The 27,237-nt window shown below is 39.6% G+C and overlaps 2 protein-coding genes across 7 annotated transcripts; both read left to right on the plus strand.

The window, feature by feature from the left end:
* The first annotated feature begins 1,825 nt into the window (after nt 1-1,825).
* On the plus strand, nt 1,826-16,440 carry LOC309706465 (protein polybromo-1-like). Of its 5 annotated transcripts, none has more exons than XM_082533017.1 (30): nt 1,826-1,952; nt 2,246-2,422; nt 2,570-2,667; nt 4,117-4,264; nt 4,433-4,579; nt 4,842-4,958; nt 5,167-5,235; nt 5,332-5,430; nt 5,509-5,594; nt 5,728-5,819; nt 5,906-6,122; nt 6,231-6,372; nt 6,534-6,619; nt 6,753-7,032; nt 7,135-7,240; nt 7,838-8,477; nt 8,923-9,137; nt 9,227-9,412; nt 9,566-9,723; nt 9,805-10,041; nt 10,671-10,816; nt 10,943-11,100; nt 11,420-11,603; nt 12,128-12,335; nt 12,427-12,625; nt 12,723-12,878; nt 13,637-13,798; nt 14,149-14,213; nt 14,491-14,704; nt 16,040-16,440. In XM_082533017.1, the coding sequence occupies exons 2-30, from the start codon at nt 2,279-2,281 to the stop codon at nt 16,201-16,203; spliced, it is 4,923 nt and encodes a 1,640-aa protein (XP_082389143.1). In that variant the 5' UTR covers nt 1,826-1,952; nt 2,246-2,278; the 3' UTR covers nt 16,204-16,440. The 5 variants fall into 5 exon arrangements, with proteins under 5 accessions (XP_082389143.1, XP_082389145.1, XP_082389144.1 ...); XM_082533019.1 differs by having other exon boundaries at nt 13,637-13,765; XM_082533018.1 differs by having other exon boundaries at nt 9,230-9,412.
* A 155-nt stretch (nt 16,441-16,595) lies between these two features.
* stau1 (staufen double-stranded RNA binding protein 1) lies at nt 16,596-25,492 on the plus strand. Of its 2 annotated transcripts, none has more exons than XM_082533022.1 (15): nt 16,596-16,798; nt 19,341-19,624; nt 19,884-20,005; nt 20,089-20,245; nt 20,354-20,510; nt 20,619-20,790; nt 20,900-20,995; nt 21,144-21,356; nt 21,443-21,586; nt 21,713-21,859; nt 21,954-22,029; nt 22,108-22,427; nt 22,540-22,662; nt 23,188-23,267; nt 24,689-25,492. In XM_082533022.1, the coding sequence occupies exons 2-15, from the start codon at nt 19,441-19,443 to the stop codon at nt 24,774-24,776; spliced, it is 2,079 nt and encodes a 692-aa protein (XP_082389148.1). In that variant the 5' UTR covers nt 16,596-16,798; nt 19,341-19,440; the 3' UTR covers nt 24,777-25,492. The 2 variants fall into 2 exon arrangements, with proteins under 2 accessions (XP_082389148.1, XP_082389149.1); XM_082533023.1 differs by having other exon boundaries at nt 20,357-20,510.
* Nucleotides 25,493-27,237: the final 1,745 nt, after the last annotated feature.

Below are 27,237 nucleotides of genomic sequence, written 5' to 3' on the forward strand. Positions count from 1 at the left end.
TTTTTCAGTTTCTTGTGGATACAGTAACCATAGATGTGATTTGTCATATGTTACGCTTCTTCTTTCAGCTCTTCACCACAGCAGATTATCTGACTCCATCTTACTGTATCCCCCGCATCCTCCTCTGTCACACCAGCCCTCTTCATGTCCTCCTTCACTACATCCATGAATCTGGCAGCTCCATCTTCAACATCCTTTACCCCATAAATCCATTCTCCCTTCCCTGCACATGTCCAAACATCTCAGCCTTCCCTCCCTAACTTTGTCTGAACCCGAGCTGTCCCTCTGGTGTTCTCATATTTAAGCTTGTCCACTCTGGTCACTCCTAATGAAAATCTTAGCATCTTTAGCTCTTTCACATCCCACCATCTCCAAACCAAACATCATAGCAGGTTTTGCAATCAAACATATAAACCTTTCTTTTCACTCTTGTTGCTATCCTTCAGTCACAGATCACCCCTGAGACTTGTCTTCACCTACTCCAACCTACTTGCACTCTCTTCTTCACCTCTCTTGTGGACTGCCCTTTGCTTTGGATCATTCTCCCCATGTATTTAAATGATCTACCTTCGCTACATCTGCTTTTTACAGCTTTACTGTTAAGCCTGTCTCCTTCTTATTCACACACATTTTCTGTTTTTCTTCTATGGATTTTCATTCTTCTTCTCACCAGAGGATACCTCCACCTATCAAGACTCTCCTCTGACGTTCTGACGTTCTCTATTCTTCTGTATCAACACTCTCAAAGCAAACATTGGATTGCTCTTTCTTAGCATGAAGCATATAAGCAAGCATATATATATATATATATATATATATGCATGCTGATCATCACCTCTCTTCCTAACCTAGCTTTAACAACTCTTTCCCTTCTGTCTCCACAGTATGGCTCATCAACTTGATCCCTCTGTAGTTGATGTCATATGTTTGTTAAAATACAGGGACAACATACAGGGTGAAGACTCTGCTCAATGGTTCTAGCTCAGAATGCATTGTGTCCACTGGTTCTTGGGCTTGGGACTTCGGAGATATTAGTTCTCATTACCACTCCATGTTATGATGTTTGTACTCTGGTGATTCAGGTGACTTTGATTGGAGTGGAGGTGTCCTCTCCACATAAATCACCACATTGCCTGGTTTTATTTCTGTGCATTTCTTTAATCTTCTTTAATTTTTTTGGTTGCCAAGTTTGTGATGAAACACAACTGGGTGGGTTTGCAGTCTCTGACCCCCCCCCAAAAAAAAGTCATGAAAAAGGTTCAACCTGACCAAATCTTTAGGTCAAAACACAAAGAAGTGGTGTGGATACCATTGTTGCCTGACACCAAGAAAGTACTGAGTTCGAATCCCTAACTGGCTGGGGCCTGTTTGCGTGGGTTGCTTCTGGGTACTCTGGCTTTCTCCCACGGTCCAAAGACATGAGTTAGGTTAATTTATGATTCTAAGTGTAAATGGTTGTCTGTCTCCGTGAAAGACTGGTGACCTGTCCTGGGTGTACCCCCCACCTGGGTCAATTGTGATTTCTTATTCAATTTTTTTTAATATAAATTCTGTGATTGTTTTAAATGTTATTTGTTTCCCATGAATGTGCTTCTTGTTATGTAATGCTTCCAGAAGCTCCACTATGAAAAACCACTTGATCCATATGAAATTTCTTTTAGTATTTCAGTGTTGATTCATATAAATGTATGGCTTGTGATTTAAATCGGCGTGAACTAGAAATCAGTCAATCAATGAATCATATTCGTGTAAAAATGTTCGTTGAATATAGTACACGGTGCAGTATTACAGCTGGACTCTAGGGGTCAGCACTGCCTCGGTTGGCACTTTTGCCTCTGCCTTCCAAACACAACCTCAACATCCGGGCAGGAGTTTTCAAACAACACTGGCTAGCCGGTTAGCCGCTAAACATTTTTGCTCAGGGAATTACGGCTAACTTTTCTGAGATTTTGGTAAGACTTGTTTTTGAAATTTAAATTATTTGTTATTTTCCCCCCAGCTTGCGCGTATTTTATTGGGGGAGAACTTTATCGTTTTTAATTTACTCGTGTTGCAGTAGCATGCTAACTGCCGCTCGTTTGTTTGCTTTGTTTCATACATCCAAGCGACGCTAACGTTATCTGATTAAGTACTACTTTCAATTTTAGACTTTATAAATGAATAAAAAACCGACTGTCCTCTTTATACTAAGTTGATTGAAAATAAATTTACAGTGGCGTTATTATTTCTTTCTCTGTTTTTGTAGCCGTGGGCTAGCCTGTTGTTTAACCAGCCAGCGATGTCAGCGAGCTCCAAGCGGAGACGAGCTACTTCTCCCTCCAGCAGTGTGAGCGGAGGGGGAGACCTCGATGATGTCTCTTCCTCTACTCCTGGAAGTGGCAGAAAAAGAAAAAGAGTCTCCAATGTCCCTCCTGTGGATACGGTAAATGCGCCTGTGTGTGTGTGTGTGTGTGTGTGTATGTATATTTTACATGACCTGACTTTAGCAAGGCCGATGTGATCTGTACGTGCCTTTGAAATCATAGTAAAAGTATATTGGAGTTTTAAATGCTTTCCCACCCCCTCTTAGATTGCTGTATGCCATGAATTGTTCAACACTATCAGAGACTACAAGGATGATCAAGGGAGGCAGCTTAGTGAAGTCTTCCAAAGGGTGCCAAAGAGGAGGTACTGTATCTGTTTGATATTACAATACTGAAGAGGAGTTAAGGTAATCTTTGCAGAAAAGCTAAAGCTTCCCTACATAGTAATGTTTAGAAGCTGCAAAAGACAAACACACAAAATGTGTACTGAATATATGGAATAATGGACGTTGCTATGAAAAAAGTATTTACCCCTTTGTTGTTTTATTCTTTTTAAATATCTGTCACAATTACATTGTTTGATATTTAATATTAGGTAAAGAAAGCCTGAGTAAATAAAAAAATGAAGATTTCATTTATTATGGGGAAGAAGGTTAGAAAAAAATAACTGGTCACCCTTTGTTAAAACACGAATTAAACTTTTAATATTGTAAAAAAAAAAAAATTAAAACCTGGTTGTGCCACCCTTGGCAGCAACGGTTAGCTGCAAGCTGTGGGAAACGCAATCAAGTGTTCCCAAACGTCTCGGGGATTGTCAAGATGTTTTTTGGTAAATGTGAGCCTTTATGTTCTTTTTATACAGCAATGGTTTCCAGCTTGGAATTCTCCCATTTTTGTAGTCTCTTTTTTATTGTTGAATCATGAAGTCATCATGAACTTGTGACTTCCTGGACGAGTTGTTTCTCTAAGTAATATTGGTAGGTCAGCAACTCCGGGGAAGGTTCAATGCTCTTCCAAGTTTCTGCCATTTGTGGATAATGACTCTCACTGTTGTTTGCTAGATTATCAAAACCTTAGAAATGCTTTTGTAACTCTTTTCAGACTGATAGATGTCAATGACTTTGTTTTTCATCTGTTTGTTTAGTTTGTGGCATGAAATGTTGGTTTTTGACATCTTTTCCTACTCAATTTGGTTCAGTTTGATTGACTACTTATGGAGAGAAATTTACCTCAAAAGTGCCTAAAATATGATCCACAAGCATAAACTAAGATTTACAAATGTGTACAATGATTTGTGTGTAACGTTTGAGGACTCACAAACATGTGTTTTAATCCACACACAAATACAAAGCACTCTGACCACATGTAAAACAATTATACACATTCATACATTCAAACCTGAATAAATACTGATCATTGTACTCGTTGTGCACATTTGCAAGAATTAGTTATGCTTGTGGATTATTTGATTGGCATTTGCAACCCTTTTGAGCCAAATTTCTCCCCATAATTTCTTGATTCACACACAGGGCCAGAGATGGGTTTGGACAGTTTTTTCCCCTAATAAATGACATTTTCATGTAAAAACTGAATTTTGTATTTACTCTGATTATTATATATTTATTTTATGTTATTATGCCTATTTTTAAAATTAAATTGATGTGAAATGTGTTAATGTGACAAATATGCAGGAAAAAAAAGAAATGTTTTCACACTTTTGTAAAATGAATGAATAATGTTTATTGAACATACTCAATAATGTTGGATAATGTGAAAGTGTTTCAATTAGCCTGTTTTTTTTTTTCTTTTTCAGGAATCAGCCTGATTATTATGAAGTGGTGTCCCAGCCAATTGATATGACGAAGATTCAGTATAAACTGAAGTCTGAGGATTATAATGATGTTGAGCAGCTTACTGCAGATTTTCAGCTCCTGTTCAACAATGCCAGATCATTCTACAAGGTAGGTTTTGGAGAACGACAGTGCTTTCTTTTTTCCTACAGGTAGCCTCTAAGGTTATAATAAATACACTATTACTTCAGCTTCATTATATAAGCTTTTACTTAGGTATGCATCTCCTAATGTAAACCTTATGTGATTGTTTATTTTGCCTCATGTTTAATGATTCAGAGGGACAGTGAGGAGTATCAAGCTGCATGCAAACTTTGGGAAGTGTATTTTCAAACAAGGAATGAGTTTGTGCAACCTGGAGACAGAGATGAGGATGATGAAGATGGTGATGATATGGATAACCCAGGAATGGCAACTGAAGAGGAGGTAAGTCCTCATTACATGTAAGACTGAGTTGCCCTGTGTGTATGATTGCCAGTTATTAAGATAAGATAAGATAACCTTTATTAGTCCCACACGTGGGAAATTTGTTTTGTCAATTATTATTAGCTCAATAATAAGAAAGGGTTCATATTTCTTTATTGAATTTAAAAATATTAAAATCTGTTTCAGGATATTGCCTTTGTATTATGAAGAAATAGCACCACTGTGTGGGGTCAGAACTTATTTATACATATTTGTCTTTTAGACTTCAGCTGGAAGTTTGAAGGAAGTGCTGGAGCAACTTTTGGAGGCTATAGTCTCACATGCTGATCCCTCAGGGCGTCTGGTCAGTGAACTGTTCCAGAAATTGCCTTCCAAAGTGGTAAGTTGCACTTGAAATTGATTAACTGTTCTTCACACAAAGCATAATAATATAAGACAGGTTGAACAAAGCTTCACTTTGCGATTTTCTTACATATAGGTTTTTTTTATTCAAGCCACTTTAGGAGTGTAAAGTCCAGTTGTTTTCCTGTGTTTGTGGTTTTGTGTACCAACTCCAGTCCGTTATAGAATTGTTCTTTCTTTTTTAGCATTACCCAGACTACTATGCCATTATAAAGGAGCCGATAGATCTGAGAACAATCGCTCAAAGAATACAGGTAGTCATTTTGCTTCCTGACCTTTAACCATTTGTTAATTTTACAGCTTCAGTGTGTTGCATTTCTAACCATCAAAATGTAATTTAATTTGCATAGATTGGATACTATAAAAATGTCAATGCTATGGCCAAGGATGTTGAACTGATGACCAAAAATGCTAAAACTTACAATGAGCCAGGATCTCAGGTTTTTAAGGTAAAAGTCCTTTTCTCAGTTTTCTTCTTTATGAGTTTTAATACTCTGAATATTAACAATTGCTCTTTTATTCTATAGGACGCCAACACCATAAAGAAAGTCTTCATCCAACGTAAGACAGAGCTTGAGCACGCAGAACCTACTAAATCTAGTCTTCGTATCAGGTATTAAACAACAGTATAACATTGCTCTTAGCGTTGTCTTTGTGTCAAATTAAATATGCTTGTTATACCAACAGAAAAATCTCATACCTTTAAGATATATATGGTGAATTGTGTATCTTGTGTTACTATTTAGAAATCGCAGGTCTGGTCAGGGAGATCGAATTTCTGGTGTCAGCGTAGCTCTACAGTATGGCTCTGAGAGTGAGGACGATCCTGTGCTCTCAGGTAATTCTTATCAGTTCATGTAGCAGACAAATTTACTTTGTGGCTGTGCAGAAAAAAGTAACACTTTGTGTTGTCGATGTTTGCAGGTTCTGTATGCTATGATGAGGGAGAGTCAGAAGCTGAGAGTCAGAGTTCAAGTATGGAGATGAGCAACCCAATCTTCCAACTGTACGAAGCTGTGAGGGGTGCCAGAAATAACCAGGGCCAGATGTTCTCTGAACCCTTTCAGCAGCTGCCCTCTCGCAGGGAATACCCTGACTATTATCAGCAGATAAAACAACCCACTTCTCTCCAGCAAATCAGGCAAGAACCAGATATTCATACCATATGGTATTTAAAAATGAACCCTTTTCCCACCAAATTACATTCCTGGGGGGAGTTTAAAAAAAGTTTTTTCTTTCTCCTTCTTAGGGCAAAGATGAAGAATGGCGAGTATGAAAGCGTGGAACAAATTGAGGCTGACCTCAATCTGATGTTTGAGAATGCAAAGCGCTACAACATGCCTAACTCAAGCATCTATAAACGGGCTTTCAGGCTTCAGCAGATCATGCAGGTAGCACCTTGTCAATCATTCTGTCAGGTTGTGCTTAAAACAGTTTTACCTGTACATTTAAAAGTCAAAGAGCACATTATAAAAGCACAATATTTGAAGCAGACTGTAGATAATGGATAATAATAGGCAAGGCAATGTACCCATCTGCCTGTTCTGTGTAGGCAAAAAAGAGGGAACTTCTAAGGAGAGATGACGAAGATGGGGACAGCATTCTGTCTTCTGATGCAGGGAGCGTTAAGAGAAAAAGGTATTATTATTTCTATTGATACTAATGCTTTTGAAATATAAAGTATTAAAATTGCAAACGTTGTTTATAATTTGTTTGTTTTCTCAATGTCTCAGTGTTGTCATACTTTTATCTATTTTTAATTTTTTTCCAGCCACAAAAAAAATGTGAAAAAGAACCGAATGAAAGCCTTTTATGCTGCCGTGACCGAGGCCAGGGAGGCAGGCACAAATCGACGTCTGTGTGATCTCTTTATGGTTAAACCATCCAAGAAGGATTACCCTGACTACTATAACGTCATCCTTGAACCGATGGACCTGAAAACAATTGAACATAACATTCGCAATGAGCGCTATGCCACAGAGGAAGCTCTGATGGAAGACATGAAGCTAATGTTCCGCAATGCCCGGCATTACAACGAAGAGGGATCTCAGGTTGGGACTTTGACTCCTTCTGTGATAAAACTTAAATTTTTCTTATAGTCAAATTTATAACGATTTTAAGTCTTCTGACTCCCCAATTTCTGGTTTATGTAGGTATATAATGATGCTGACATTTTGGAAAAGATACTGAAAGATAAGCGCAAGGAGATGGGTCCTCCACCTGAGGAGGAGGATGTGGGATCTCCCAAACTGAAACTAAGTAAGTGGGAATGCTTGTGCATGTTGGTTGAAAATACTTCTGCACTTGTAAAATATTACCATGTAATAACACTGAGGTCTGTGTGTCCTTGACCCGTTTTTCACTAATTGGTTAGTCTTTAATTTTCAAAAATTAATTAATTTGTTGAACTACTTCTTTGCACTTTTTTTGGGGGGGGGTGTAACCTACTATATAGTTGTTCCTCTTAAATTATTATCAGCCAAAGCGCTGCCTGTCTCGCTTAAAACAGCAGCTGTGGAAATCAGGGCTGGCTGGAAAGTTACATGGCTTAGTGGTTGGACTTGCACAGTATGTGAACAAATGCCATTAGTAACGAGTTGTTTCATTTCCCAGCCAGTCGGACTGTAGCTGCATATTATTCTCCTGCATCTTGTCTGTATCTGCTGTGACTATCTAATAGCGCAAAAATGTTCAAAAATCAACTTAAAAAAAAAGAACAAGAAAGGCATTTTTAAGTATTTCGGACAGTTTGAGCTGTATTGCTCTTTTGTTTTCTGGCTCTTTTTAGCTTCTGTTTCACATTTTTTTTCTTCTTTTAAAAGCTTTTTAAAACTAACATACATTTTTTATGATAAGGAAAGAGTGGTGTTTCTCCAAAGAAGTCCAAATACCTCACCCCTCTTCAGCAGAGGTTAAATGAGCTGTATGATGCTGTGCGAAACTTCACTGACCGCCGAGGTCGACGCCTAAGCACAATCTTCCTCCGTCTACCCTCTCGTGCCGAGTTGCCTGACTACTACGCTACAATCAAGAGACCAATCGACATGGAACGTGTGCGAAGCCACATGGCTGCAGGCCGTTACCAAGATGTTGACGCCCTGGTGGAGGACTTTGCTTTGATGTTTAATAATGCCTGCATATACAACGAGCCTGAGTCTCTGATTTATCGGGATGCTTTAGTGTTGCACCGAGTGTTGTTGGAGACACGGAAACAGCAAGAGGGAGGGGAGGAGTTTGGCCCTCCAGCTGTGGGTCTTCTGGTGCGAGAACTGATCAGGAACCTGTTTGTATCCGTGATGGGTCACCAGGATGAAGAGGGTCGCTGCTATAGTGACTCACTGGCTGAGATTCCTGCTGTTGATCCAGCTGCCCCTGAAAAGCCGCCGCTTAATTTTGATGTCATCAGAATGAATGTGGAGCGCGGTCGCTACAGGAGACTCGATGTCTTCCAGGAACACACGTTTGAAGTGCTAGAGAAGGCAAGAAGGTTACACAGGTATGGGAAATTATTATGAGCTTGGTGTATTATTTTTTTTTCTTTAATTGTTTATCCATTAAAGTAAAGTGCATTTGCTTTGAGCGGTTCACCAAGGCTTCAAAAACCAGAGAAATGGCAAATGAAAATGGGTGTTCACAACATAAATAAATGTCTGACAATGCTAAGTGGTTAGAACATTTTTACCTTGAAACATTGCCTTTGTTATATTTTCCATTTTGTAAAGATCAAACATTTTGTTTGTGTGCTGCTCTTCAGGAGAAATAAAAAAAATGTATATGCATTAAATGTAATCAATTTTATTGTAAGCAAATCAATGTTTATTGTTAAATATGTGGCTCTTCCTAATAAATGAGTCCTGTTTTTACTTGCTTTGCTACACTAGGTGATACAACTCAAATGTGTGCCAGTGTTTTCTTATGATGAATGTTTTTCATGTTGACAGGACTGACTCTGAGATATTTGAGGATGCAGTGGAGCTACAACAGTTTTTCATCAAAATCAGGGATGAGCTGTGCAAGAATGGCGAGATTTTACTGTCCGTTGCACTCAACTACACGTTAAAACACCTCCACAGTGACGTAGACCAGGAAAAGAGGGAGAAAATTCCCAAAGAGATTGAAGAGGACAAACAAAAGAAGGATGAGGATGAAAACCAAGGTGTGTAAACTTATAGAAGACATGCAGGAGGTGTGAAGAATATTAAATGTGGTTGTGGCATTGAATCATGACATGTTTCTCACCTTAAGAAGACGAGAAGCCCGAGGACCTGGCGGGAGAGGCGTGGCAGTCAAAGCCAGAGCATGTGTACAGTCAAGACTGCAGATTTGAAAACAGTACCTACCACGTGGGGGACTTCGTCTATGTGGAGCCGTCAGAACCAAACCTCCAGCCCCACATTGTCTGTATAGAACGTCTTTGGGAGGATGAAGCAGGTAGCCTAACTTGAAAATTATAGGAAGAATTATAGAATTACATCATGATTTTAAATACTTCTGTTTCTGCAAGTTAGCTGATTCAACATCTTGATTTTGTTTCCATTTAGTCAGTATATTTTGCTAAAAATAGATTGTGTTTTATATATGCAGGTGAGAAGTGGCTCTATGGCTGCTGGTTCTACAGACCCAGTGAAACCTTTCACTTGGCCACACGCAAGTTTCTGGAAAAAGAAGTCTTCAAGAGTGACTACTACAACAAAGTGTCCATCAGTAAGGTTTTGGGCAAATGTGTGGTCATTTTTGTGAAGGTGAGAAAGTGAACCACATATTGAAAATGGTTTAATTTAAGCCGCCAAAAGTCCATTGTCTAATTACGAATCTTTCTGTAGGATTATTTCAGAATGCAACCCGAGGGCTTCAGACCTGAGGACGTTTATGTGTGTGAATCCCGCTACACTGCCAGGAACAAGTTTTTCAAAAAGATCAAGATTTGGGCCATGCCGGAGAGTTCCTTTAAATTAGTCCCTCGGGAGGCGCCTCTTCCTGTTGTTCGTGTAGCCTCAATGTTTGTGAAGCCTGACCAGGAAAAACCGGTGGCATATACAGTCAATGGCTTTGTAGAGAAGGTAAGGTGAGATTGTATATTCTAGGCTTTGAACATATATAATGTTGCTTTTAGAAGAATATATATCTATAGAGATATATCTATATAGATATATTTCAAATATATCTATATAGATATATTTATCAGGGTGACCGTGGTTCAGGGGGTTGGGAAGCTCATCTTGTAACCAGAAGGTTGCCGGTTCGATCCCCAGCTCTGTCTATCTTGGTCGTTGTGTCCTTGGGCAAGACACCGATGGCCGATGGAGCGATATGGCAGCCTTGCTTCTGTCAGTCTGCTCCAAGGCAGCTGTGGCTACAACTGTAGCTTCCCTCCACCATTGTGTGAATGTGAGAGTGAATGAATAGTGGAATTGTTAAGTGCTTTGAGGGTCTCGAAAGGCACTATATAAATGCAATCCGTTATTATTATATATAATAATAATAACGGATAATAGATATAAAAACTTAGTCCTCGGAGGAAGCCAGCCCAGCTTTACCCGCCCCGCCCTATGTTCACTACTCCAAAAAAACGAAACAGTTGGCGTTAATTTGAAAGCATGAACTCATAAACTATTAGCACACTGATAAGGAGCCTGTTGATTGTTTTCCATATAATAAACACCTGAATCCTCTGTCTGTGTTTGTTTAGGAGAGAGAGGATGTCCCTACGGAGATGAGTGGAGCTGAGCCCGGCTGCCAGTACTATGAACAGTTATGCTACAAAAACATGTGGTTTAAAGTGGGAGACTGTGTTTACATTCAGTCTCATGGATTATCAAAACCTAGGGTTGCCAGGTTGGTTGACATATATTATGCTACATTGACACCTTTTGAAATAGGGCCTTATGTGTTGATTGGGGGTGTTTAGATAAGATGGAGTTATTAGCTGTTAGTAACATGACTTCCTGTGCTGGGCTATAGGATAGAGAAGCTGTGGCTACAGAATGGAACTACATTCTTCTTTGGACCCATCTTCATTCACCCTGAGGAAACGGAGCACGAGCCCACGAAGATGTTTTACAAGAGGGAGGTGTTTCTGAGTCATTTGGAGGAGACGCTGCCCATGACTTGTGTCATAGGTATGATTTTGAAAACTTACCAAAGATTTCTTGAGTCAGCTCATTTACTCCTCGTGTAATGCATTTAAATGAATTGTGCACTAAAGAAAAAAATAATTTTGTTTTTCTAGCAGAAAACAAATTGGTTAAATGGCAACCTCATAGACTTGAGAAATAGGTTTAGATAAGACAGACAAAAGTGCATTTCCCAGAAGGCCATTTCGTGTATTAATGTTTAAATGAACATTAAAGCTATAATTTTAAACATTTGAGTCACCTCAGAACAAGTTTTTCATCAGCAGTCTTTTCTAATCTTTTATTCTGCCTGTCTGCTCTCCAGGCAAATGTGTAGTGTCTTCCTTTAAGGACTACCTGTCATGCAGACCCACCGAGCTTTCAGAAGACGATGTACTGCTGTGCGAGAGCCGTTACATTGAGAGTGAGAAGATGATGAAAAAGTTCAAGGGTCTGAAACGCTTCTCGTACTCTTCCAAAGTGGTCGAGGATGAGATCTTCTACTTCAGGTCTGTTGGTTAAACAGAGCACTTATTAGGATCATAGATGGTATAAAGGATGGATGTAGCCAACAGGAAGTTGCCAATAAGCTTTCTTTTGTGCTTGATATTGAAATTAACTGACTACACCTATATTTAGAAAACAGTCCAACCTTTTGGATCAACTTTAAAACTAACCAAACCTCTGAGCACTGTGTGGGGATTGAACTTACTCTATTTTGCCCCATTCAGTAAAGCTGTTCTTGTAAAACTGGAGCTGATGAGTGAGGGGCGGTCTGATCTCATTGGCTGATTCTCGTTTCTGACACGAATAACGATCATAATGGACTTTATGTTTTACTCAGGATGACCTGAAACTGCACTGGTGAAGTTGCCCCCTGCTGGGAATTGAGTAGAACGTTAGCTTTGAGGCACATGGGCTTCTCTTTTCAGACCTGAAGCCACAGCCATCTTTTATGCTCTCTATGATTCTGATTTAAATTTAACGATTAGCACTGAGGTGCTATGATGTCTGCTTATTTTATTCCATGTAGAAAATTAATAGTGCCACAGAAGGAAGCATCACCAATTTTGGACAAGAAGATAGATGAGCTTGAGGTTAAACTGGCAGATATGGAGGATGCAGATGATGACATGGAAGACATGGATGAGGATGAGGAAGCTCCAGAGACACCTTCTTTGCCTCAGATGCAAACCCCACTTACAAACGACATGGATGTCATGCCATACACACCCTCGCAGGTCTAATTTTTTTAAACCATCTGTTCCTTGTTTGAAAATGTTGATGTTTTTTTTTATATATATAAACTTGTGTCTTTGCTTTTCCATTTAGACCACTCCTAAGGTTAAAGGCTTGTCAAAGAAGGAAGGGGCCAAGAGAAAGATCAACATGAGTGGTTATATCCTCTTCAGCAGTGAAATGAGAGCAGTGATAAAAGCTCGTCACCCAGACTTTTCCTTCGGGGAGCTGAGTCGACTGGTAGGCACCGAGTGGAGGAACCTCGAAGCTTCCAAGAAGGCAGAGTATGAAGGTCAGATAAAATAATTAAATGAATACAAATATGAATCTATTTGAACTTGTGCTAGCAAAACCAAAAAAAAATAAAATCACATCTTTGGATGTTTCAGAGCGTGCAGCCAAAATAGTGGAACAGCAAGAGCGTGAGAGGCCACCTCAGAAGCAAGCTTCCCCAAGAGCAGGTACCCCTGTAGGGGCACTGATGGGGGTGGTACCTTCGCCTAGCACTATGGGAATGATAAACCAGACCATGACACCTGTGTCAGGTAACCCCTCTCAGAGACAGCACGAGTGTTTGACAGCAGGAAAAATGAGGCTGGACTGAATTAAAGACAGTAATCCTGTAATTTTCTAACACTTGAAAAGAAGTTTATCTCAAAACGATGTTGTTATTGCAGTTTTTCCTCTTTATTTGCTGCTATTTGTTTGTAGTTTTGTCATCAACCTTCATATTTTATATTGCATGACGTGAATTGCATGAATATTATTTTTTTTAACTATGAATGCCTTTTGTTAATATTTCATTTCCCATTCATGCTTGTTTTGCTAACATTCTCAAACCCATATGTATTGTCTGCCCCTTTCACACGAAACCTTCAATATCAACCATCAACTGTGTCTATTTATCTTTGCCGATGACCATGTGTGGCTGGAGGCCAACATTTCTTTTTTTGGAAATGTAATCAGTGCAAGAATGAGCTGACTAGATTTCAGTGGTCTAAGGTCACTGTGATCTTATCTCAGGAATTCCCATGCTAACAACAACATTTCACACAGTGGTGGAATTTTATCTCCCATACGGTCATCTTTGCCGTTCGGAGCTCACAAATGAGGAAAAAATGTAGTTGCATGAATGGTAGAAAGTCTGCAGACATGCGAAAACTTTTAAATTAACAGCCCTTGTGGTTTAAGGTACTTGTGTGAAAGGGGCCACTGTGTGCAGTAGTAGTGCATGTTATTTTGGTGTCAGCTGCATGTCACTTATGCATGGATATGTTGTCCTCTCCTCACACTTTTCCCAAAGGCATGATGGGAGCTTACGGTCCACCTTACATGCCAATGCAGGGCCCCCATGAGGGTTTGCTGAGTGTGGCCCCAATGCTACCTCACCCTACAGGGGGTCCTCACCTGCCTCCTCACCATCTCCAGCAAGGTATGCCCGGGTACCCTGGCATGCCTCATCAGGGTAAGGGCCACTGTCCTAGCCGCACCTGCTCAGTCACATCCAGTCGTGTCTCTCCTGCTGGAGGGGGTTTACCTGGTCCACAGGCTGCAAAGCCTGATCTACACACTGAGCAGTCAAAGCAGTCTCTTCTAAAGTGCTCTCACATTTCACACTTAAAATATACAAACAAATATATGAAATTCACACATGGAATGCATGCAAAACTGATACCAAACCACTAACGTTCAACTGGTAGTTAAAAAAACTAACATTTCCATGAGTCATTATAAAGCTTAACATAAAATGAACAAAAACAAGAGTTTACCACAGTTACAAAATGCACACAAGCTAAATATTTTCATTTACAACAGGGATGATGGGCACTGGTATGAATGGCATGGCGGGAAGTCCTGCACAAGGAAACTTTATTCAGCAGGTGAGCCTGAGTGCAGAAAAACCCTGGCTGTATAGGTGTTATTTCATATTTCTATATAGTTTATATTGGTGTTTTTAACTGTTCAAGAAAATATGGATTTTGTTTTGTTTCCTGCATAATCAGACATCACCTGCTTCAGTTTTACTAGCAAGTGTATATATAGGCCTATTTTTTTTTTTTTTTGTTTGCAAATAATGATAATCATAATGATAATTTAAATTATGCATTCTATGTATCATCTACATACTAACAAAATGTTGTCATTGTGTGACCTTAGCCTGGGATGTTTAGCCCAGGACAGCATGCTCCTCCACCCTACCCTGGACAAGGACAGTTAGGCCAACCCTCACATTTGCAGCCCACCACTCCCATGTTTGTGGCTCCACCACCAAAGACTCAGAGAGTGCTTCACTCAGAGGCCTACCTGAAGTACATAGAGGGCTTAAATTCAGACTCCAGCACTGTTAGCAAGTGGGACCAAGCACTCAAAGGTAGGTTCTTTGTTTTTACTTTTATTTCTAGAAAACTCTCCATCACTGCTTTTTTTTTTTTCAGTTGCTTTGTCTTTTTTTTTTTCTTTTTTTTTTAACATTTTTGTATTTTTAAGCTCTGAAGAGTTATTGCAACAACTGTAAAGACTGCATTTTGCTCTGAAGTTTTTTTTTTCTTATGTTAAAATTATGTCTAAGTCATTGTCACAAAAATTAAAGCAACATAATAACACCCCTCTGTAAGAGGTTGGAAAACTGAGAGGACCAGATTCCTGTAATACAAAGCAGGATTTCGGCTTGTCTGAGAAACTTGAGGGTTGACACTGGGTTTTCAGTGCAACGAAGGTGGATCACCTCCTACCGGGGTAGAGCGCCATGGTAACTTAGGTTAGGTTCCTGATTAGAGGTCAACATGTATGAAATCAAGAGGGGAGAGAGAGTGGGGAAAGACACGCAGTAAAAACAATATTTAAATTAAAAGTTCAATTATAATTATCAGACTCAGTCATGTCTTAATGAGAAGAGTTGTGATTATAAGTATGGTAACTTCTCTCAGTCCTACATTGCTGCCAGCTTTCCTTCATATGGGTTCAAATGGGCAACATTTAATTAACCGAGCAGTTTTTTTTCCTGTCTTATTGACCAACACACTTAAATGGCACACTTTTAATATGTTAATACTCTCATACAAATGCTTTCATTTTGTATTGTATGTTTAACCTATTCATATTTTTACTATAGTATAACTTTTATAAAGTTCTTTCAACCAAGAAAAAAAAATCAGCTACTCTCCAGTGCTATTTACTGATAAGTGATATTTCTGCTTATCAGTAATTGTAAATGATTACATGCTACCAGTATCAACCCTTTCATGGGTACATTTAGGGGAAATGGCTAAATGATAGCTTCTGATGCACTGTAGATGATGAAATCCACAAATCCTTTTTTTTTTTTTTTACATTTTACATTGATGATATTATGAATTGTTCCACCTTTCAAAGATTTGACCTCTATGGGGAGCTTATTTTAGAGCCAGTCATGTTGCTGACCTCCTTCCAATCAGCCTAATTAGCTCTGAGGCATTCAAGCAGGAGCTTACACAATACTTTTTTCCCCCCATATGTGATGCTGGCCTTACATGATAGGAATATATTTCTAAAATGTTGACTGTGTTGCCTTAATTTTTGCATTAAGCCCAAATTGTCATTTCCCAGCATGTTTACCAGTTTGAGTGTGTGCATATCTTTGTTTTTGTTTGCTTTCAAAGGCAATAGTGAACATTATTTGCCTTTTGAATAATCACACTTAAGGAGAAATATGCGTTTCCATTAACAGCGCAAAGGCGAGATTCTCACCTGACCAAAGAACAAGAGAGTCGGCTGCCAGCTCACTGGCTGAAGAGCAAAGGAGCCCACACCACCATGGTGGATGCACTGTGGCGTCTGCGTGACCTGATGTTAAGAGACTCTCTGAACATCTGTCAGGCTCACAACCTGTAACCTGTTGAACTTACAGACCACTCTGCTCAGTCACTGCTCTTATCCTCAAGTCACAGAGTTTAGCTTGTAGACCCTAGAAGTAATATTTTATAGTGAATCATGAGCAATTTTATATTTATTAGCTAACAGTTAATTGTGTGCTGCATTTCATTTTTTTTTATACCATTTGGATGAATAGTTCTGCTAAACCTGTGATTTTTGGCTTATTGGTGCAAATAAATTTGTCAATACCCCAAATAGACTGTGTCCTCTTTTTGTTGATGGTGTTTGTTTGTTTGTTTTTTTTTATGTGATTGACCTCAACATGTTTGTTTTACTCCTTTGTGCTTCACAAGCCTCTCGGTCCTGAATGATAATATTTGAGATCGTGGAAGTACTTCCTCCTAGTCGATGTCACTTCCTGCAGAGTGAAGCGAGATAGTGCCATTCTCTTTAGTGTTTGCCCTGTCTTCCCAATGTCCACCTCCTCACCGCTCGCATTTCGATATCAAAATAACGCACTGTGATTCTCCAAACAGGCCATTAACAAAAGCAAACGACCGTAAATCAGCGTGTCATATGGAGTAACTAAAAACCCCACAGAAGGAGCGACGAGGTGAGCTTTACTTTGTGCTCAGACTTTGTCGGCGTTAGCTAGCTAGCGGTGACACCGGGTGCTCCCAGACTCGCTTTGAATTAAACACAAGATGTTTCCTCCCCTTTTTTCTGATGTATTAATTTAATAAACACATGTCAAGTGCTGTTGTCAGTGAGTTGTGGGCGTTGTCTTGCTGTTCTCAGCACCTGTTCAGCAACGAGTCTTGTTTTTTTGCAAAGATTGTCCTATCATGTCCACCCCTGCCTTTCGTAGCGAATATGCTAGTTAGCGAGCATGTTTCCCCTGTAAAGCTTGTACATCCACCCGGCGGCCTGATTTTAATTAGGAATTATCTGCCAGTAGCTTGTGCTGCTCACAGCTAGTCAAATCATTGACGAATATACAGGTCCAGAAAGCCTACCAGACAGTAATCGTGGTTGTTTGCAAGCGGCTGTATCAGCTAACCACCTAGCCTCAGTTTTTCGTGTTGTAAATCGAGCTAATAGTAAACATTTTTTCTTAAACAAATTAGTTATTATTAGTATTATTTTTGTATTTAACCATGCTTAGCATGAGATGCAGGTTACAGTCGTTGCATGTAAATGGTGGTTCTGCTCTATCACAGTTAGTGAAGGCTCCCAGGGCCCCTTTGACAGCACGGACCCTCCCAGCTGTGGTTTGAATGAGAACAAAAAGTGATTTGAGTTTTTATCAGCAGCATCCTTACTGTGAGATCAAGGCAGCGAAAATGCTGTTAATAAACATTACTGTGCTGTATTATTATAGGCACTATATGGCTACGGTGTTCCCTTGGTCACTTGGCAGATTATCACTTTTTGGCACAAAAAGTGATTTCCAGTGATTCCATGCGTTTTTGTTTCCCATGTTTCCAGTCCTTTTTGGCCATTTAAAATACCTTTAAATAACTATTTTTATATTTCTTGAAGTTTCTGGTGTCCTCTTGGCCAGATTACTCTTAAAAAGCCATTTTTGTTTTGTCAATGAAACTTTTTAACTTGTTAAAAATGGATATATAATAGCCATAAACTGATTCTACCATGTGATAGGAATGTTGTTTGTGGCTCAAGATAACTTGATATCATTCATGAGGGATACATTTGACATATGTTTTACACAGTATAGGCCAACAAGTTATTTTTAGCAGTTTAAATACAGCCAATCGCTTTTTGGCAAAGGCTGTTAATCCGTTTTGGGCACAACACTGTTCTTATAGGCTGATTGATAAAGTTATCTCCCCAGTATAGACAAACTGGGTGACCTGTGCTGGGACCAACACATATTACTGTTTCTGTCCTGCTTTTCTTTAAATTGGCAAATTGTCTGTAGTGCTCAAATGAACACAAAATTTGTATTTAACTACCAGAGTGATTTTTTTTTTCATGCTATGCTGTCAAATGTCTGTTACTTACAATGAAATGTATTTATACCCTTAAACGGGTTTCATATTGTTATGCAGATGATATCTGATTGTACATTTCTTTTTCTTCACCTCACAATGTTCCAAAAATATCTATCCTTCATGACTTTAATGATGCCACAAAGCACTGCATGGCTGCTGATTACATTTTAGTTATTACTGGAAGTAACCATTGAAGCTCTTCTGAACTGAGCAGTTTGTGTCATATTTCAGGCGTACTTATGGAACAAAATGACTGTGCGTGTTTGGCAGAAGTCGGTGCAGGTGGTCTCTACCTGGGCAGCTACCGAAACTATTCTTAAGGCCCCAAGATCACATCTTTATTGATATATACAGAGATTCAAAACTTGTCATTAATGGTACAGGGAAAGTTTTCAAATGATGTCTTTATGGGGAAAGTATTAATAGTCTTGTGCGATCCTGCTTTTTTAATCTTGGCGATCACTTTCAGAGATGTGCATTATCAAATGCCTGCTTACATTCGTGAACTCTTTCGTCCTTATATAACGTGCAGATAATTCAAGTCTTTCTGCTCGACACCTATTGCCAGACTAAAAAAAAGAGAGACTGTGCTTTCAAAGTTGCAGCTTCAAACTATGGAATGCACTACCATTACATTTGAGATCTGTGGACTGTATTGAAACATTAGTTTGAATCAAAAGAAAACACATTCTTCTACATCTTGAATAAAAAGAAAAATTGTTTTGTAAAAAAGCCAGGCTTTCTTCATTGCATTCCTGACTGATTGAATGTGCTAGAAAGAACATTTTGTTTTTGGCAACTGCAAAATGCAGAAAAATAAATAGTAAATTCACATAGTGCTGTTTACTTTTTTAGTGTAGCTGATAATATTAGGTTGACTTAAGCTTAGTGTACAGCAGTGCTGATTGACTGCTGGACGGTGCTACTCTTGGTTCCCTTATCTGTTTTTGTTGCACTTGTAAGTAAATTGTTCAGGTGTTTAAGTCTTTGTTTAACAGTCCTGCAACTGACACCTTTTATCTTTGACTTCTAGGATTTCTGCTCTTGTGAAGGTTTTGATGCTGCTTTATTTTTTCAAAATGAAGATTTTCTTATATTCTAGTTATTTATTATTTGAAAACTTATGTCCTCTTTTTCCAGGTAGACCCTACATTCAGATCACCTCAATCAGCAGTCCTCCCCCACTGTAAATTTATATTCTTGACCTCATCTTACTGTTAACTTAGCTATAGCAGCGAGGATGTCTCAGCTCCAGTTTCAGTGTCCAGCTAGCCCCATGCCCGCTGCTTCTGCCCCCCTGCAGCCACAGCCTAGCTACAGCATCCCTTGTGCCTCAGGCACCCTACCGTCAGAGAGCGCCAGCCAGCCCATCAGGAGCTCCGCTCTCCCCGCAGGGTCAGCCACTCCCTACAATAGCACCACAGGTAGGTTTTCTGATTTTGTTTGGTCAAAAAGCTTACTTATCGGTGATGGCATTTAAATTAATTAGTTTGGGATTTATTGTTTAGTTTTTATGATCACATTATGCATCTCACACCCCTTTTATTGCAATGTTTTGTTAAAAAATTTGTTAGAACCTGGAATGCTTTTGCCAGATAGTATGTGTATGAGATTGTGAGACTTTATGATGGTTCCTGTAGATAGTTATAAAGAGAATTTTGGATCTTTCTTTTCCATAAACAGTATCTAACATGGCAAACCCTAAAGAGAAGACCCCTATGTGTTTGGTGAATGAGTTAGCCCGTTTTAACAAGATTCAACCTGAATATAAGCTGCTTTGTGAGCAAGGGCCAGCTCACTCAAAGGTACGAGTTGCTCACATCATTTTATTATTACAGTTGTCCTGTTCTGCTGCAACTTTGTGCTAATGATGGAGAATCAATTTTAGATTTTCTCAGTGAGGCTCACGCTGGGAGATCAGCATTGGGAGGCAGAGGGGACCAGTATCAAGAAAGCTCAGCATTCCGCTGCTGCATCAGCCCTCGCTGAGACTACACTCCCTAAACCCACTGTGAGGACACCCCGCAGCACAGGAAAGCACCAAGGTACGCTCTTCCCACTGGTTTTATTGTATTCTCTTTTCTAATTGTTGCTAACACCTTGTAAAATAGAAGCAGTGAATTCATTTTTGGTTTTTTTTGTTTATCTCAAAGCAGATGGCATGACGCATATTACAGAGCTGAGTGCACTATGCATCAAACTTGGTAAAAAGCCTCTCTATAAACCCATCGACGCATATACGGGGATGAGACCACCAAACTTCAACTACAATGTGCGGGCTCCAGGGCCTTACCAGCGCTCTATGCAACAGTGAGTTTGCATCATTTAGAAATCTGAGCAGAAATCTTATTGTCTCTCTCTCTTTTTTTGAGGAAATGGGGGGGAAATGGGTTGTATTTAACTTCAATTGTCATCCAGGTACTACTACCCATTTCCTCCTGTGGGACCAATGATATATCATGTGGAGCTTTCTATTGGAGGCCAGCAGTTTTTTGGGAAAGGACGAACGCGGCAGTTAGCCAAACACGATGCTGCTGCCAAGGCCTTGAAAGTACTGCAGAAGGAGCCAATACTGCAACAGTTGCCAGTGGTGAGGAAAGAAGCCCACACTCGGCATCTGTGATATTTATTGCTTCTGGGTTTTTTTTGTCGTTGTTGTTTGTTTTGTTTTTTTTAAAACATGTCCTCTTTTTTGACAGGTGAATGGAGAGCCCGAGGAGGAGAACCTGAACAAATCAGAAATCAGTCAAGTCTTTGAAATTGCACTTAAACGCAACTTACCTGTCAGCTTTGAGGTTTAAATGGATTTTATTTATCATTTAGGGGGGGATTTATGTCATTCACCAATTTGTACTCCACTGCATGTTCCTTCTGCCCATAATCTATTGAGTTTAATAGAATAAATGCTCCCCTACATCAGGTGTTTCCACTTTTGCTTTCCAGGTTTTAAAAGAAGAGGGCCCTCCACACATGAAGACTTTTGTAGTGCGTGTTACAGTTGGCGAGTTCACAGGAGAGGGCGAGGGAAAAAGTAAAAAGATTGCAAAGAAGCTAGCAGCAGCAGCTGTGCTGGGAGAGTTGAAGAGACTACCCCATATACCCAGTGTAGAAAAGACGCAGCCCCGCATCAAAAAGAAAACCAAATCTATCATCAAGGTAGTGCAAGTTTTATACTAGAGTTGGGATAGTGATTACACACCTAACGGCTTCCTTAAGCAATCATTAACCTGTCGTGCCAACAGCTGCAGACCAGTCCAGAATATGGACAGGGAATGAATCCCATCAGCCGCTTGGCTCAGATCCAGCAGGCCAAGAAGGAGAAGGAGCCGGAGTATAGCATGGTGACAGAGAGAGGGCTGCCACGGCGCAGGGAGTTTGTCATGCAGGTGAGTCAGCTGCAGCCGAGGCATGCTGGCAGCAGCACTTATGCAACATCTGTCTCTGCTTTCCTCTGTCTCCGCTTGTTAATTTCTCATTTCGTTCATCTTTTCCATCTGTTTATTCTGGTCCAGGTTACTGTGTGTGGGCAGTCTGCAGAGGGAATGGGACCCAGCAAGAAGGTGGCCAAGAGGAACGCAGCAGAGAAAATGCTGGAGCTCTTGGGGTATAAAGTGCCTCAGCCTCAACCCCCAAAACCGGCACTCAAAACTGATGAAAAGGTACTGCTTAGACCTTCTCAGGAAAGTCTCATAAATAAGTTAGGTGGCCAATGTTTATATTATATTTATATAGTAAAATTGTTGTTATATTTAGACCCCAGTGAAAAAGCCAGGTGATGGGCGCAAAGTGACCTTCTACGAACCTGGTTCTGTAGAGGAGGGGACACTGGGTAAGACTTGATGGGAAAATAAAAAACTATTAACAATCATGAAGAAAATCATTAACCTTGGAGCCTTTTGTTCAAAAGGTTCCAAGGAGGAGGACTTCCGCCTGCCTTACCTGAGCCACCAGCAGCTGCCTGCAGGGATCCTGCCCATGATGCCTGAGGTGGCACAAGCAGTTGGGGCCTGCCAAGGATCCCAGGCCAAGGACTACAGTCGAAGTATACCCAACCCAGGCAAGACCACGATCACTGCCATAATTGCCAACGAGCTGCTTTATGCTGGGACATCACTGACTGCAGAGACTATCCTGAAGACTAAAAATAACATGAATCAACTGCCCCACGGCCCCCTAACCAGGCCCTCGGAACAGCTCGGCTATCTGGCATCTGTGCAGGGTCTACAGGTAAACAATGGGTTTGACTTTCATGAGCTTAATTATTCAGTTTGAATTGTATAAATTGTTTTTTATGGTACAAATTAGTATAAATAATTTAAAATGTATCATCTGCTTGCAGGTGGAATACAAGGATTTTCCCAAAAACAATAAGAATGAGTTTGTGTCACTGATTAACTGCTCCTCCCAGCCACCGCTCATCAGTCATGGGATTGGGAAAGATGTAGAATCCTGTCATGATATGGTGAGTATTTATTTCAGAAACTACAGATTTAACACTCATTGACGCCCTTTGTGAGTGAGCCACAATAGTGATCAGGGAAATATATTTTCAGTGATGGGGGGTATAGTCAGCTGTTGATGTATAATAATCATTTGTTAAATATTTATTTCGTGAGTGGAAGAGGGAGCTTTCAAAGGTAATACGGGTTTCTTTCTCAGTGTGCAAGTCCCGAGCCCTTGCTACTAACAGAAAAACACGTTTAATAATTCCTAACTTTATCCCAGCAACTTTCCATGAAGAGGATTTGGAATAAATCTTGTGTGGAGTCGTGCAAGTTTGACCAAAAGGCACACGATTGCTGTTAATGTCATGATGACACATTACAAAGGCTTTAGGCCAGCCGTTTCCAAAATAGGGGCTGTATAAGCCAGCTGCTTCATGCACTCCCATTCCTTTTTGTTGCTTCTTCCAAGACAGTAAGACTTCCAAGACTCATACGTTTCAGGTTACAGCTCAGATAACGCATACTGTTGCTTATTTTTTTAGGCTGCACTGAACATATTGAAGTTGCTCTCAGAGTTGGACCAGCAGTCAAACGAAAGGACAGGAAATGGACCAGTTTCTGGGTAAGCTATGAGAAACACTGCCTTTCAACTTGTAAAACATTTACATTTTCATTGCTGTTACGTCTTTTAAAAACCTCATTTTCTCTTGTTCCAGTCAGGAAAGAGTTAAATAAAACCTTCAGACAAATGCAGCTGTCCAAAATCTGATGAATCACATACAGTGATGTCAGTTTGCATAGATGTCTGTTAGATCTGAAAAGTAAAAATGAGAGTGAAAAGAGGTTTTGGTGGTGTAGTGTTATAGAGAAGGGAACTTTACCTATATCTACATATTGGACTAACAATATAACACACCTGATTCTCTGATTAAGTTGAGTTGCATTGTAGATGATGTGAGGTTGAAGTTTGAGATGGCACGAGAATACATCCTTGGGGTTCGTGTATTTAGATTGTTCAAGGAGGAAGAGTGTGTGTGGGATGGTTCAAAAAAAAAGAAGAAGAAAATCTGGACGTCTGATGCTTTTTTTTATGCTAATAGTGACACTAAACAGTGGTTGGAGATGCAACCAAAGATTATGTGTGATGAACTTGTGACCTTGTTACCTTGGAAATGATTGGTTTGAAACCCAGGACCAGGTTTGAGCCACTTGTTAGTCAGCTGCGGTCTTCAAAGCAATTTTGGTGTGTGAGTATGGAGTCAGTCTGCGATCAGTTTTCAGTTGAACAGGGTCAAGCTGGCAATTACGTGCAATCTGTCTGTGATAATACAATATTAACTGTGATAAATTGGTGAAAATGGAAAATGTTTGCAACTCTATCCCTTTATACATGCATAGAAATTGACATTAACTGTCTATATTCAGCCCGAACCTTATAAATTTGAAATAGAAATGCAGAAATAACTTGGATGGGGATTTAAATGCAAACTTACATAGACGCTCAGCAACTTTGCTTTTAGATCAGAGTATAACCAGAATACACCAACTGGCAAGTAGTTAAGTCCAGTCGGTGCAGACTGACTCTGATTGCAACATGTTAGCAATCTTTCTATGTTTTTAAATTAGGCTTTGGTGACAAATAACAAATAATACATCTCTCTGAGAGTGACCACAGTCAAAATCACACCACAAATTTTTGGAGACAGGTTGCCTCTCATCAGGCAACCTGTGCCGATACCCTCTGATCGAAAGTGGTGCCGCAACTGCTAGTTGTGCAGCAAATGCAAGTCACAAAGAGGTTTCTGTCTTTTATTGTGTTACTGAGCTTATAAGGGGTGTAGAAAGAAGTAAACGCCACATCTTGTTAGATGTTAAATGATGCGGGGCTCTGTAAACACAACAGAATTGTCACATGTAAATTCTTCCATGTTATTTTTAAAAATGAAGTGAATATATTCCACTTCAATAAACACTTGTGTATGGAGACAAAAAAGAGTGTTATGTGAGAGCTCAGCTAAGTTAATAATTTTTTATTTTCCGCAGGTGTGGCAAACAAGAAATTGAAGGGGACTTGCACATCAAACAGGCTAACTCAAGCACATTGGCACAGACCCTGGATGGCACTGTTTAGATTATGAGGTTTGGTTGTAAAAGCACTAGAGAAAACTCAGACACTGTGTTCTTAGTCAGATTTAGAAGGCTACAGGAAACTTTGGACTCTGTAGACTCTAAACCATCACTGTTCATATTCACCGTTACAAAATGTTCACAGTTAAACAAGATTAATAGGAAAAATAGACTATCCTCCTTGATGTTGTTTAATTGTACACATTATTTTTCTGTTGCTTTGTAGGGAAAAAAAAGTAGCTGCATCCTAGCCAATCAATTGGGAGGAGGGGTGCTTGATAAGGGGAGGAGAAAAAGGAAGAAGTGATTTACTGTGAACTCTTTATTTTGCATAGAACTTGTTTACTCTTTGTGAGAACTGCTAACTCTTGTTTTTAAGTGTTTTACGTTTTGTCCCCTGCAGAGGTAGTTCATTAAAGAATATTCTCAATATGGTTTAGATCTTTGTCTAGGGTGCAGCTGGTGAACCTCTGATTTTCCTAGAGTGCTTTATATCAACAACCACAAGTGAAGTGTTATCAACATTACCATGTAGGGCTGGGAAGAATCTGTGACTAAATGTAGCGTGTTGTAATGTGATCTTGTCGAATCTGTGTGTGGCAGGGATGTTTCCCTGTTGCACCAGTTTCCTTGAAAATCCCTTTTCCTCCCTTATGTCAAACTCTCCCTACTCTTTCTGCTCCCCATGGTAATTAAATGTGCTTACATGCACAAAACTAAGATTTGCCATTTTGTCTCTTTCTTTGTAATGTATAGAGGTGTGCTCGATTATGATTTTGCACTGATGTTGGCCAATTTAAGAGTTGTTACAGATATACTAACTCTTTAATATCCTTCACATATGCTAAATCTTGTGAATCTCTGGGCAGATTGCATATTTTGGTGATTCATTTTTTTTGATGTTTAAAAAAATGTAAATAAAGCCCCTGCAGCAAGCACGCACGGAGTGAACATTTCATAAACTGGTATCAAGGGGGTATATATTGTCTAATATGCCCTGATTGGACAGTTTATTTAGGTAGAACATAAAATTGACTCAATATTCAACTGTTTATGATACTGTCAACATCATCTGCAGCAAATAACTATTTCGTAGCAAGTTGTTTACTGAAAAAGAGAAAATATCCAGTAAGGGGCAGTTTTCTGGGTGAAAAAGCCTTTTTGATACCAGAGGTCAGGTGAAAATGGCCAGACTTCTCGGAGCTGATAGGCCAGCGGAAGTAACTCAAATAACCACATGCAGATGATCACGTCTGAACATATTGCCTGAAAGTTGATTCTGTTCATGACAACAGAGCGTTTTCAGTCAGAGGAGCGTTTAATCACTCATCCAAATGACATCTTGAGTCCCAGCTGACTGCAGGTTTCCCAAACCTTATAAACAGTGCATTTGCATAATGACCAAAACTAGCACCATTGCATAACAATGAGCCATGGGCTTAGTTTCATGATTGTTAATATGCAAATCAAGAAACTAAGCTTGTGCAAATAAGTTCTCGGCAACCTGTACGCTGCTGAGACTGAAGAAGTCACTTGGATGACTGATGAAACATTTGCTCCATTGAAAACGCTGGATCGCTCTGCATGCGTCAAAGACACCTCTGAATACACAGCACATGGAGCACTGAAGCAGATGGGCTACGACAACAGAAGACTAAGACACTATGAGCAGGAAACTGAGGTTACAATAAACATGGCTATAGCTTGCTAACATTTTTATAGAAAATACTTAAAATTGCTTTTATTGCACCTTTAATGTCCCATTCAGTGGTTGAAGGTATCATTACAGTAAATCTATATCTGAATAAATATTGATTCTGCTAATTGAATTCAGGGTTAGTTTTACAGTATCGTACGCAATCGTTTGTTGCGTTATAACCAAATATTTGCTTCATAAAAACAAACGTGTATGATCTGAATCTTCTCATCCAAGACTTTTCAGTTGTTCTTCCTTGAGTGCACAAACAAGAGCTCATTCTGGGAATTATGACCAGAGACATTTACAACACCACATTGTGCTGCAGGAAATGTTTCATCGTTAGTCATACTCGTTCACTTGCATAAAATTAGAGAATGTTTGTCCAGTGACTGTGATTAGTATTGCTAATCTCACAAGACAGAAGTGTCACTTCTGTCTTGTGAGATTAGCAATACTTTTTAGCCTTCTTCTGCTACGTAAACTACACGTGCACTCATACATGCATGATCTGCAAGTGCAGTTTGTCCAGAATTTTCCACTCAAAAGTCCATATTAGCATTCAGTCAGTGGAGCTAAGCATCTTTTTTCTAGAAGGGACAGTTCTTATTCTGACAATTCTGATTCTGATTCTGATTACATATTTTTATATGTAAGTCATACGTCATAAATACTAGACACATTATTATTAAAGTTATTATTCTTGGTCTACATAGAGAAAGATTAATAAAATTCCCCTTTTGCAGTGTTACTTACTTTTTCTTGCTTA

This window comes from Aulonocara stuartgranti (genome assembly GCF_965226115.1).
Source record: "Aulonocara stuartgranti genome assembly, chromosome: 5".
NCBI lineage: Eukaryota > Metazoa > Chordata > Actinopteri > Cichliformes > Cichlidae > Aulonocara > Aulonocara stuartgranti.